Source organism: Pagrus pagrus, assembly GCF_965226575.1.
Source record: "Pagrus pagrus genome assembly, chromosome: 12".
In the NCBI taxonomy this organism is placed as follows: Eukaryota; Metazoa; Chordata; class Actinopteri; order Spariformes; family Sparidae; genus Pagrus; species Pagrus pagrus.
The window spans coordinates 3,663,532-3,676,617 of NC_140196.1; the positions used below are offsets into that span (position 1 = coordinate 3,663,532).

At 43.0% G+C, this 13,086-nt stretch overlaps 1 protein-coding gene across 1 annotated transcript in view; it reads left to right on the top strand.

Annotated features, from left to right (window-relative positions):
- LOC311266736 (receptor-type tyrosine-protein phosphatase N2-like) overlaps positions 1-13,086 on the top strand; it is a 205,473-nt gene that overhangs the window by 145,082 nt on the left and 47,305 nt on the right. The window contains exon 14 of the mRNA XM_084369258.1: positions 10,966-11,163. Coding sequence (XP_084225384.1) covers positions 10,966-11,163 — 198 coding nt within the window. The remainder of the gene's footprint in view (positions 1-10,965; positions 11,164-13,086) is intronic.

The following is a 13,086-nucleotide window of genomic DNA, read 5'->3' on the forward strand; positions in this document are numbered from 1 at the left end:
GAAAATCATTCAAATTTCAAAGATAAAAGTGGATCATTTATGTAACACCCTCTGCTGTTGGTAGTTTTTAGATGTTGTTGCCAGATGCTGAAAATATATGTGGTAATATTGGAGTTGCATGCATGTTACTGACCAACGGGTAACAACTGAAACCACCTGCGTGTGACGACTAAAGGACGAGACTGTTTCTGAACGTCTGACGTGTCCAATGACACTTCGGCTGCACGCCTTCCTCCGTCTACATAAAATATCTGCTTTTCTTCGGTGAGAGAGAAACTTTTATCTTCACGCTCACTTGCCTCCGAGATTCCACATTAAGCCTCTAATTGGAAAAATGCTAATTAAAAATTCACACGTAGAACTGTGTTTACGCATTATTTATCTGATTAATAGCTAACGCAAAAAAAAAACCACTGGTGTTGCTCATTCTTGGGAGGTTTGCTCAGCTCCCGCGCTGCTCAGCAGACTCCCAGGAGCTGCTCCGGTGGATTCTCTTCCCTCTGTCGTCTTTATCGAGTCTCGACAAGCGAGCCGCCGTCATCCTCAGTGAAAGACCTCAGTGTTCAGCTCCCATCTTAGCCGTGTAAGCCTCGTCTCTTTGTCAGCGCTGCTGTGTAAGAGGGGTTCCCTGGGCTGGATTGTGTGTGTGTGTGTGTGTGTGTGTGTGTGTGTGTGTGTGTCTGCAGTCTCTAGGGCTACATGCAATTAAAGCAGACAGGAAGCGGCAGGCTGCCTGACGGCCTTACTACTGCAGCTTCTTCATACTGGGCTGTCAAACACACACTCACACTCACACGGGCGTACACACATAAACATGCACAAACACACACACACACATACATGCATGCATGCACACACGCTCACCAGCTCCTGCATGTTAATGATTCTCGCCCCTTGGCGGCGTTCGTCTGAGGCCTCGCTTACACACTCGCGCTATTTTTGAGTCTTCCACCGCCTCCCTCTGAATCGCCTCCACCTCCGGCTCTCCCCGGGCTTGTCAATCAAACGCTCCCGGTGAAACGGCGACATGGGATTGGCCGGCACCGACAAAAGGAGGCATTGATTGACAGGCGTCGACGGAGGAGCGCGTGGACCGTGTCTGAGCGCTGGGCGGCGAGATGGCGGATGATGCTCGTCAGTCAGTCAGCCAGTCGGTCGGTCCCTGGATTACTCTGCAGCCGACGGGGAGTTTACTGCGTCGCATTCGGTTTATCTTCACATCTGATTCAAACTTTTATCTCCTCCTAAAAAGTCTCTTTTTTTCCCCTCTCGAAGTAGAAGAAACTATCCGGCAGCAGGCTGAGATCTCTGCTCTTGATTGCAGTGGAACTTTTTTTTTTTTTTCCCCAAATCAACAGATATTATCTTGAAGCGACATTATCTCATTCAGAGATATCATCGCCCGCACCGTGAAATTTCTTAAAAACGTGAGAAATGCTTTGGAAGCTATAGACGAGAATATATTTGCATATTTTCTCAAGTCTTGAGATTTAATGACTCGCTAAAATATATTTTAAAGTACGATATTTCTGCGCCTCGTCTCGTTTTCTGTCTCAGTTCAATTTCAAGGACCTTCAACGGGCACGATAACATCATCGTTAAGCTGTCAAAGAATAAGTGCAAGACACATTTTCCAGTACATCCCAATTTAGATTAAACAAGCAAACGTAGCTCGTGTTCATGCTGACCGTCCTACACCTCCTTTCTCTTATTTCCGGTCTCCTTCAGACTTCCTTCCTTCCTCCTGCTCCGGGTTAAAACATCAGTTTGCTGATAACAGCCTTTCATTAAAAATCAGACCATTGATATGATGGATTGAATGTTATTTGATTTATTACACATCATGTCGTTGATCAATAGTGTGCTGCTCGTCTTGATATTATTATTTAGTACCAGGACTATTGAATTTGTAGCTTTAAACTGGATCTCAGTGTAAAGTTCTGGTGTCCTGTGCAGCCGGAGGTTAATCTGAAAGCGCTTCCATGTAACACAGACTCACAGGTGACTTATTTAAATGTATTCAGCTCATTTTAAAACTCTTTCACTGGATTGTTTTGCACAAACCTCCATCGTTTTCAAACTCCTTCCCCGTCTATCTGCTGCAACACCAAGTGTTGGAGTGAACAAACTGTGCTGGACGATATAAAGATACTTAGATAACAAACTTTATCGTCCTCCGAGAGGCAACATAGAACGTAAAGACACATAAAAAGCACATGAGATGAACAGAAACAACAACAGATCATCTAAAGCAGTCCAGACAGGCTTTTAAAGTACAAGCCACTAAATGTACCTACAGTTATCATGAAAATTAAGGCACAGTGAGCAAATGTGTTTCCCCAGATTCGCATGGCGACCACAGCTTGTTGAAGTTATTACCGTTGGAATAAATTAGATTTCTTTTTCTACACCACAACCAATGATTTTCATTAACTCTTCACAAAGAGGACAGCTGTCTTCCACTGTCTTTAAAAGGTCCAATATGGAAGAAACTCGAGTGTTGCATTCGGTTGTCGCATCCCAAGTCTTGGGTCGACCTACGATCCCAAAGCGTCAGCGTTTGACGACTTGGGAATGAGACTCAACAATCGACTTTCTTATCCTGTATATTGGACCTTTAATCAAGTCTTAGACTCCAATCATAACTTGAGAGCATAGATACCATGCACCATAGATACTTTGGCATTAAACATGTCCGTCAAATAGCTCCTCAAAGACCTTTAACCCAGTCCAGGACTCTTCACCTGCACTTACACACAACTCGGTGGTACTCAGGCAGTGTGAGTTTGAAATGAGCAAACCTTACGCTGTGAGGATTAGCATGTTAGCTTTGGTTTATTGGCTTTAGTATACAAGTATACATACTGAGTTTTCAAATCTAGCTGTGAAGCTTTGACATTAATTTACTCTAGTAACTGTTTTCATTAACAAACAGCAATGAAGGGAAAAATAAGTAATGAAGCACTCACTGTTTGGTGGTGATAATAAACCGTTTTAAGTGCCAGTAGGACAAAATATGTCGACTTTAATCCCTTTTTATTCTTTATAAACAGAAGCCTCGGTCTTGTACTTTTTGTGGATTTATTTCCTGGCATGAGAACGTCCACATTACAATATGTTTATCACCGGTCGGAAAGCTTTTGGCAGCTGCAGTCCAGACATTATTGGTATCAGAGCTGGATCATTCTCAAACACTCTCCTACGTTCCTTCTCCTCTGGTTTCTCTTCAGTCCTTCAGTCCCCTCGTCGCCCCGTCCTCCCTCCCTCGACTCCACCATATTGTATCGAGTTTCCCCCTTTTATTTGTTTGTTTGTTCAGGCGCTCGGCTGAAGGCCCCTACATTTGTTTTGGTCAGGGGGGCATGTAAACAGAGGCGCCCCTGTGGGCCCTGCTGACACACCCCGACCCCCCAAACGCCCAGTCTTCTTCCCCATTAGCGGGGCTTTAATAAAGAGGGGGTTTGCTTTGGGGCGGCACACGCCTCCCGTCACCGACACGCCCGCCGTCGCCCCCGGGGTTGATGCATGATTCGAGACGGTCATGTGGCGCCAAGTGGATTCCCTGGCATGGCGCCCACGAGAGGGGGTTGTTGGGGGGTTTTTCTTTTTTAACAGTTATTCATGCAGGGAGGGCTGATGAGGCACACGAGCCCTCACAAACTCAACATCTCCGACTTCACACCAGCAAATGTTGACATTTGTTAGTGCTCTCAAGGTGAGCGCTCCATTTTCTGGTACTTTAGATGACATTTGATTTCTTAAAAAAAAGTGTTTGTGTCAAGGATGTGTTTTTTTTGTTTCAGAGCGCGAAACCAAATTATCTTGTCGGTTGGAAACTTTAGTATTTTTTAGAGTTTTCCTTCAATGACACGTCTCTGTCTCTTTGAATCAACCGTCTCATCATTTAGCAGCGACGGAGCCTCATACAAGATACTTAATTGTTAGTTGTACGTTTCAGTTATTCAGATGACAACCTCGTCTGAACACACCAGTGGGTCACTTTCCTGAGAATCGCTTTAAAATGTCACATCATTTCTGCCAAGTTTTCTCTTTTTTTCTTACAAACGCTGCCATCAGTTTGAAGATTGATTTTCTCCCGTCCAGACGGACATTTGTTTTCATTAATTTCGGTTCTTTTTTTAAAAATCAATTTGACAGGACTTAAAGCCCGGCGATCCATCACGGAGAACATTTATCCACCTTTATTTATGATTATTCAAAGTTAATGCAGTTGCGGAGAACGGATGGGGCGAACATGTTGGATTTAAGACCTGACAGAACGCATTTCATTCACGAGCTGTCAGAAAAAGATGAATCCAGGAGACAGAAATATAAGCTAATGTGGACGTCCAGCGCAGGATCGTTTTCTCATTTGTTGCATTCAGACGTCGGCTGCAGGACTGAGCTGTTGGATGTCTCTGAACAGTCTCTGCACGCTGCTGTGTCTCCTGCAATAATAATGTAACATTGGAGAAATTTAAAAGTTTAGTCGTTATATTAAACGTCTCTAAAGTTTCCTTGTCTACAAAACATCTTTTGAAGCTTTTGTGCTGAACTGTGTTGCAGCAATCTCAACTTAAGCCACTGGGGACTTTTTAAAACATAAGAAGGACAACCAGAAAAGCTCATCCAGCATAAACCAAGTCTCTGGAAGCCCTAAACCCCAAGATTTATTTGAGAAGAGGTTACTTACAGCCTTGATGCGTGGTCAAGCTCATGCACCCAGATGGAGTGGACACTAACGTTTTTAGCTTAGCAGCTTCAGTGAAGATTTCAGGGTGTAAATATCTAATCAATCTGGGATCTCGTTGCTTCTGGAGACTTGGATTACCACCAGACGAGGTGTTTCCGATTGTCTTCTTTGACATTTAAAACACGTCTCCATCTACTTCAGTTGTTTAGGAGAATATCCTGCAACGCTGTTTTTGTTGTGAAGCTCCAGAAATGTTCAATCTGACTGAATTTGCCATTTTTTGGGGGGTGAATTGTTCCTTTAAGACAAGGTCCAAGACTCTGCAAGTAGGTTTTAATAACATACTGGGGCTGCACACTGACATGAACTGAAAACCAACAATTTACAGGAAGGAAGGAAATCACTTTAATAAGCATGGAAACCAAAATAAAGTAGAGGCAGTTTATAAAAATCTGTGGCATAATAAACTAAGATCAGTGGTTGGGTATCGGTAAGAGGTCCCCTGCTACCACAGAGACTGACTGTGCTCGTTGTTAGTCTCACCTACTCTGTCATTAACTCCATAAGTCCACAAATAACAGGCAGAGCTGGAGGATGCACACCAGGCTCTCGTCCTGATTATAAACCGGAGTGATTAACGCGACGCCTCTCGCCACCTGATGAAGTGCGTCTCGTCTGGAAATCAATACACTGTAAATAAAGACACTTGTGTTTGTACGGACGCGGCTCCAGCAGGAGACAGTAAATTCGCGCTGTTTATACTCTAAACCTGTCCGACGTTATATTGTTCCTCCAATTTTTTAAATTTTTTTTGCCTTTTTGTCCTCTAATTGGCTCTCGAGGGGAAGCCATTTTGAATCAGTTTTAATTACATCATAAAAGAATTTGCTGCTGCGGCAAAGTTCACCGTGTGGGCTCGTTGAAATATGAATGCTGTTGATCATGTGTCCCCCCCCTCCCCTCCCCCACCGACAAAAAAAACACCCACAATGCAGCGTTCTTGTGCTGATTGGGCGCCGGGTCGTGTTGCTGAGGATAAAAAACACTTGAGGCGCAGACAGGAAACCAGACAGACTGGGGTATTTAACAGCCAGAGGGGTTGGAGCAGTTTACGGGGCCAATATTTGGCTTTTATTAGACACGACGAAATTGGCCAGTTAGTGCGTCCTTAGAAAACTACTGTCTGTGAAACATGCAGCGACATTTATTCATCTTCACCAGGAAAAAAGGCGAAGTTCGCACGTTCAGCGATGCTCCAGATGATGCTTTTCTCTCCAGATCTGATGAGATTTCAAAAGAGTAAAACACCTGGAAAGTTTTGGCACGAAAATGATCAAACACAAAGGAGAACGATGGGAGGGAGATATCAGGTACAGCTACAGAGGAGGGTTTTCCAAACTGGACATTTGAAAACAATAATAGTAATGACAATAATGATATTTAAAATAAACTTCGTCCCCTTCATCCACATCCTCATCCTATAAGTTTTGTGCAAATCCCTCCAGTGGTTTTTGTGTAATCCTGCTGACAATCCAACCAACAAACCAACGGACACGGGTCAGAGCATAACCTCCTCGGCCGAGGTGATGAACTCTACTTATAAAGAGGCTTTCATACAGGAGCTGTAGCTCAAAGTGCTTTACACTAAAAGTGAGGAAGCAAGAAAGGAAGAACGTTTGCAAAAACTGCACTATGAAACCAAACGATCAAATGAGTAACAGGCCAGAGAGGCAGCAGGCAAGAACAGATCTGCTGAGAACAAACAGATACGTAAAAGATAGAAATTAAAGCAGAAGAAAGCCAGTTTTCAATTTTGTTGTGCGTTTGTTAGTTGCATCTCTTGTAGCCTTCAGTAGAAAGGTTCACAGTTTTGGTACGCACAGGTGGGTAAAAATGGCGTTATGAGTTATTTTGGCGACAGTTTGTATTTTTCAAAAAAATAGCAGCAGAGGATCGACGAGGCTGTGAAGGATTATCAAAGGACAAATAGTTGTTAATGTAGGCCGGTGCCAAGCCGTTAAAAGCCTTGAAAGACACTTTAAAATCAATCCTAAAAGATTCTGGATAGTCTATTTCTTGTTCTGGTTAAAAGCCTGGCAGCAGATTTCTGAGTTAACTGTAGTTTATTTAATAGACAGACGCCTGATATCCACTAAAAACAACTGGATATTTCATATTACTCGACATATTTCAAGTTTCATTACACTAAAAAACAGCACGGCGATGAACTCGGTCCATCAAAGTCCTGATGCAAAGCCTCATTATACATTCATCCAGTTATTATGCATGTAACCATTAAAGAAATTAATCATTCGATGCAGAATATTGATTAAAAATGGTTGTATCGTGAGATATAAGATGATTTACAGCAGCTCTGCAGATCTGTAACCACAGACGCACAATTAAAAATGATAAATCATGTTAACCCTCCAACTATCAATCAAACATCTGAATAAATTAAAGTGATGTTGTAGAAAAATGTCCAACATCAGGTGTTTCTCTGCAGTGAAGCGTGGACACGTACAAACTTTACATTTCTTTTTGTTAAAATTTTGAATGTTGTGTTGTGACCACGGTGTGTTTGTGGTTTGGTTAGGTTAAGGGCACAAAAACCACTCGGTTAGGATCAGGAACCAAATCATGCTGTGGCTTAAAATTCCTGGTTTTGTCGGCACAAAGATGTCTGGAAAACGTCCCAACATTTCATTAAAAGCATCCAGTGGTTTCACGTTTACGTAACTTGATAATTGATTCTGGATCCACCTTATTGGCCAATCAGAGTGAGTCTAACAAAGCCATGTAGTGACTTCATAAATGACATAAACAATGATCAGAATAAACTGATTTTAGAAGTACAAGTACTAAAACATCCATTAAAACTACGTCTATAAATACAGAATATATATATATAACTCAGGCTCGGTTCTTCCTCCTGTATAGTGTCTGTCTGCGTCCTCATGCCGGCGTGTTTGCGTGTTTGCCTCCCACCAGCGGTGCTGCTGTCAGTATCTCTCCCAGGCCCAAAGGTATCGAAGCACTTTAATAACCTGCACACATTTATGAGTCCGTGTCCGAGCTCATAGATCAGTGTCAGCGCGCCGACCTACGAGAATATCAGCCCGGATCAGATACAGACTAATGAAGGCCTGCTCGCATTACCTCCACCGTCAATCAAACACGCCCGTTAGTTAATCACCAGCATCGCTCTCATTAAGAAACACAGATACCCAGAGAGATTAAGCCGGTGGGGGGGGGGGGTCTTCTGCTGCAGTCGGTGCCCCTCGTAAGGCTGATGTCTGTGATTTATGGTTGCACATATAGAGGATGTGACAGGTGGCTGATTTTAACTTCACTGTTGCATTACATGCAGGGATGTGTGATGAACTGAGCGGTTGGAGTTTATTGTCTCACACATCGATCTGACACATTGATTACTGATGTATTGATTGTCACATCGCGACTGAACGTGTATTTCACTGGTTTTCGACCCTCGCAAAGCTTTTACACTCGGCCCTTTATCGAGATGAGACGGCGTCGGTCAGTCGGTGAAATGTCTCCACAACTACTGGATGGATTGCCGTTAAATTTGGTACACTCGTTAACGTCGCCCTAATGATGGATTGTTATCACTTTAATAATCTTATTTTTATCCAGCGCCATTATCACATCAAACTTTCCAACTACTTTTTGACTAAATACCTGTAAAACTAACTGACTAAGAAGTGAGGCTCCCTCAGCCTCATCGTCTAACCCCTTACCAAACGTTAGCTCGCTAAAACCCTATATTAGGATGGTGAACATGGTAAACATTATACCTGCTCGATCATTGTGAGTATGTTAGCATGCAAACATTATGATTTAGCTCAAAGCCCCTCTGTGCCTCACAGAGCTGCTAGCATGGCTGTAGTCTTGTTAACAAAGTCTTTATTATATTAAAGCGCTGCAAGCTTTTTTATTGACAAGTAGTCAATGAAACAAATGTAGTAATGTCTAATTTAGTAGACTTTCTTTTCTTTTCGAACATAACATTTCCTTGATTTGTGGATGAATTAGTTTGTTGGTCGAGTTCATCTCTGAGAGAAAACACTCGACAGGTTATGTTTTCAGTTTTAAGTTTCAGGAGTGTGTTTTAGCTTTGCTGCCGATGCTTTTGAGTCGTGCATTAGTTGTTTTGTACTTGGTGTGTCACTTTTGCTTAGCATTTAATCTTTCCATGAAGTTTCATGGTAAGTAGGTGGTGATTTCTTCAAACTTCCCCTCACATTACAACAATATGTACCTCAAAATGTATTGAAAAATGACCTCGACATTGTTTGATAATAACATCCTGTTATGTTCCAATAAGCGTTACATAAATACCTGGTAATTAAATACATTTCCATGATACTTTCAAGTTTGTGTTGTTGCAGTTTAATTTCCAAGTATTTTCTGACTAACTGGATTGGAAAATTGACTAATTTTATTAAATAATGTTGGGGTTATTTTTGGGGGCGTAATTTCTTACAAATTTCAAATATGTGACTTGGTAATTACCACCTGCTCACTGTGACATCTGCAGACCTGTAAAACGATGTCACTCTGTTCCTTCAGAAGTTCAGATTGATCCATCAGCAACAGCATAATGTGTTTTTTTTCATTTGCATTTTCATTTGCTGCATCATTGCGCAGACATCAGAGATTCAGACTCTCATCAGAGGTTTATGGGTAGCGCAGTCTCACCTTTGTCGTCTCTCTGTAACATAAAACAAGTAAAATCTATACGTGGAACAACAGTGTCTTTGTGCTCGTCTCCTCTCTGAAGTGCGACAGTCGTTCACTCGCGGCTCATTGAAGTTCCTGCAGGGAGTTGTGTTGGAGAAGAAGGCGTGGAGGAAACAATGACTGTCAACATTTCATTGTGGTCACGTAATCCCGACAGAAGTTATGAATGGAGAAGTTGTGTTTTTTTTCTGCTGAGACACTGACTGGCATCCTCGGCCCAAAACTTTCTTGTAAAGTTGTTATTTGTCCAGGGAAGGCTTGCTGAGCATGCACCGCTGTTTTTCACCGACATCCTGGAAGCCGGCCAGCACAGCAGCAGTTGGAGGTTAACTGCCGTGTGGTAGAAAAGTTTTTCTCATTTGGCATTCTTGCACAGATGTTTTGCAAACAGTCTGCAGGATTTCTCTCCCACCTTTACTCTGGTGGTTTTGCTTTTGAGCACAACACAGAAAGTCTTTACTGAAAGTTTCTCCCATGAAGGTCAGAACACATTAATCCCATTTCCTGTTGCCTGGATCCACCCATTGTGCTCACATTTGCTCATTAAGCAAACAGTGGCCATTTTTTACTTTTGTGTTTTTCAGCTTTTGAACTTTCAAGCGCAGAAAGAGAGGCCGAAATAATGAGGATAATCACGAGTAAGCTTAATAAAGAGGACAATTTCTTGGCGAGACACGATTCACCAGCCTTTGATGACAAACTTGATTATTGTGGCTCTGCACTGACTCAGAAACGGTTAAACTAATCTGCAGTTGCAGACGTTTATCCACTTATCGAAGAAGATTTATCGGTTCTCTTGACAAAGTTCGGACGGCGCCTTCCTGCTGTCCAATCACAGGTGGTTTCAAAACAAATCACACTTTTAACAAAGCAAGTCTGAACGTCTGAACAATCCAACCCCGACTACGTCTGTGCATCTGTGAAAGTCGCTCTGAGGTTTAAAACCCTGAGACTTCCTATCAGTCGGTCGAACTAATGAAACTTGTTGCATGAGAAGTTATTCATCGTCAACACTACTCACTGCTAGTGGCTAAAAACTGTTTGGAAAAGGGCGGACACTTTAAAAAACAAAACTTGACAGGTGATTGGATGAACCATCTGACATTCATCGTCTATCTCGTGCTTTGTTCAACCAATCTGATCAGCAGTAGGAGAGCGTTTACCGGGAGTGAAATCAAATCAAATCAAGCGCACAACTCAAAGCCTGGCAAGATGGATCTCCGAGATCACATGATCGCGTGATCTCAGTAATCCAGCTGCCTTGCAAGGTGAATTTTAGTAACATACGGCATAAAAAGTGAGAAAGTCAAATCTATCAATAGTCACAAGTTTCAGTGTTTCATCCCCTTTGAATGATGCACAATGAGCCATGCAAAAGAGTCTTAAATGAAGTATTTGGTTGGTTAACCCATTATGTTGAAACTGTCCACTAAATATCTTGACTTATGACGCTGGTAGTTCCCACCAGCCTGACGACAGTGACTGACGTGTCCCCCTCTTCCCTCCCGCAGGAGCTCTGTCGGCAGCGCATGGCGGTCAAACCCCCGACCGAGCGGACGGAGCCGATCTCCTCCAGGATCAACAGCGTGTCGTCTCAGTTCAGCGACGGCGGTCAAGCCGTCAGCCCGTCGGCACGGAGCAGCATCTCGTCCTGGAGCGAAGAGCCCGCCCACTCCAACATGGACATCTCCACCGGCCACATGATCCTGGTGAGTCTGTCAGAGTGAGTCCTACTCCTGTGAACTGAATCAAAATATCATACAATCAGTGCTAAATCACCAAGGACATCAGTTTAAATGTGCATGCTGTTTCTGTTGGCGACATTAGCTGATGAAACTGATTTGAATGATGCATTCAAAGACTCGGAGGAGGATTGAGGCCTGTCTTTCAGTGTTGCACAGAATCCTTGGATGACTAATGACTTCATTTGTCGCTCTGACTGAATCATTCAGACTGATGTTAGCATGTTAATCTAATCCACCCACTTCTCATATTGTACATCCAGAGCTGGTAAAAGGAGCAGACTAAAATTCACATCCAAACTTTACTGAATACAAGATAAGGAAAAGGATGTTTTGAGAGGAAGGAAAGGATTCATCGGTGAACGCCTGTGGGAACAAACTGTTCACACATCCTCACACACCTCTGAACTGCTGTCCACATCCAGGGCCGCACATAAGGGGGGAACAAGGGGAAAACTTTCAGTGGGCCCATAATCATGTTCAATGTAAATATATTTGTTTACGCCGGCGCTACAGAAAATGGTATGAGTCATTGTGTGTCGTACGTCAGAAGTGCAACTGTGGTCGGCCACACGACCCGAGAAATGTACCGATTAAAACTGACAACTAGCTCATGTTGGCGTAAATTCCCCGGTCCTGCACGTAAATCTGAGCGCCATAAAGGAAAAGAGAAGGAAAAAGCGAGCTGGCGAGCTCAGAGAGCTGCTCCCTGCCAGGCTGAGGAGGCAACCGCCAGCGTTAGAGCTAATATTACTAACCAAGAGAGAGCTAGCACCAGCAAAGGAGCCGCCGCCACCATCGATAATGACGTTCTGCATGTGTTGTGTGCAGGACAGAGAGCGCGAGCATGTAATAATATGAGTCATGCAGCTTTGGGAGAGCCCATATATCCTGAACCTTTTTTAGAGGCCCGAAGTTCAAAAACGACTGAGCCAACCGGAGCCGTGTGGGCAGGATACAAACTGTGATGGCTGCGTGGTCGAGGCACAGACATCACTACACATAAATGGACACAACATGGTGATTAGCATGCATGAGATGGATGCAGCAGCTCTTAAATCAACACAGTCGTCATATATTTTTTATGCTTTACATGCATGCATCAGAAATGTTGTCATGTACTGTGTTTTCGGGGATTTGGGATTTTCCTGTGCACCAACATCTGTCATCCTGGGAAAGGAGGAAAGGATGTCGTATGTTGCACAGTTCTTAATTGCGATTTATTGGTCAAAATTTACTTGACTTGACTTTTCATGAAAAACATTAAGATAACTGCTCCCAGGAACCATGACCTTCAGTGCTGATTTTAAATTACATTCGCAGGATGAATACGTCTCTCACTACTAAACAGTCGGGGCAAAGAGAAAACACAAGTGTCTCACATGAGGTCAGATGAATAATTAAGTTAATCAAAATGGTGATCCGGTCTGGTTATCAGGGTTAATCCTGCAGAGTTTACAAAGCGCTTTGACAGACAAAACGAAAGCAGCATAAGAAAACATAACAACAGGAAGGCAAACAGGAGCATGTCTACAAGTTAAAGTTAAGATAAACAATCTCAGTATTTTCCACCTTTGTGGTCGCTGGTCTGTCTTTAAAACCAGCTTCCACAGATTTCTCGACGCTTCCTTCATTTCCCCTTTTATCCAAAACATCCCATCACCTCCTTCTCTCACCCCTTAAAACCATTTATCTCTTTCAAAACCAGCGGAGATGTTTTTTTCTTCCTCTGTCTCGTCTGCATTTCTACATGTATCACTCTTTTCTCTCTCTCATGCACACATTTCTCTTTTTCCTCCTCATCTCTCTCCCTCTCTCATCTTTTTGTCTTTCTTTTTGTTTTCTGTTTCTGTACATCTCATTACACCCACAGTTTCTATAAGCAGGCTT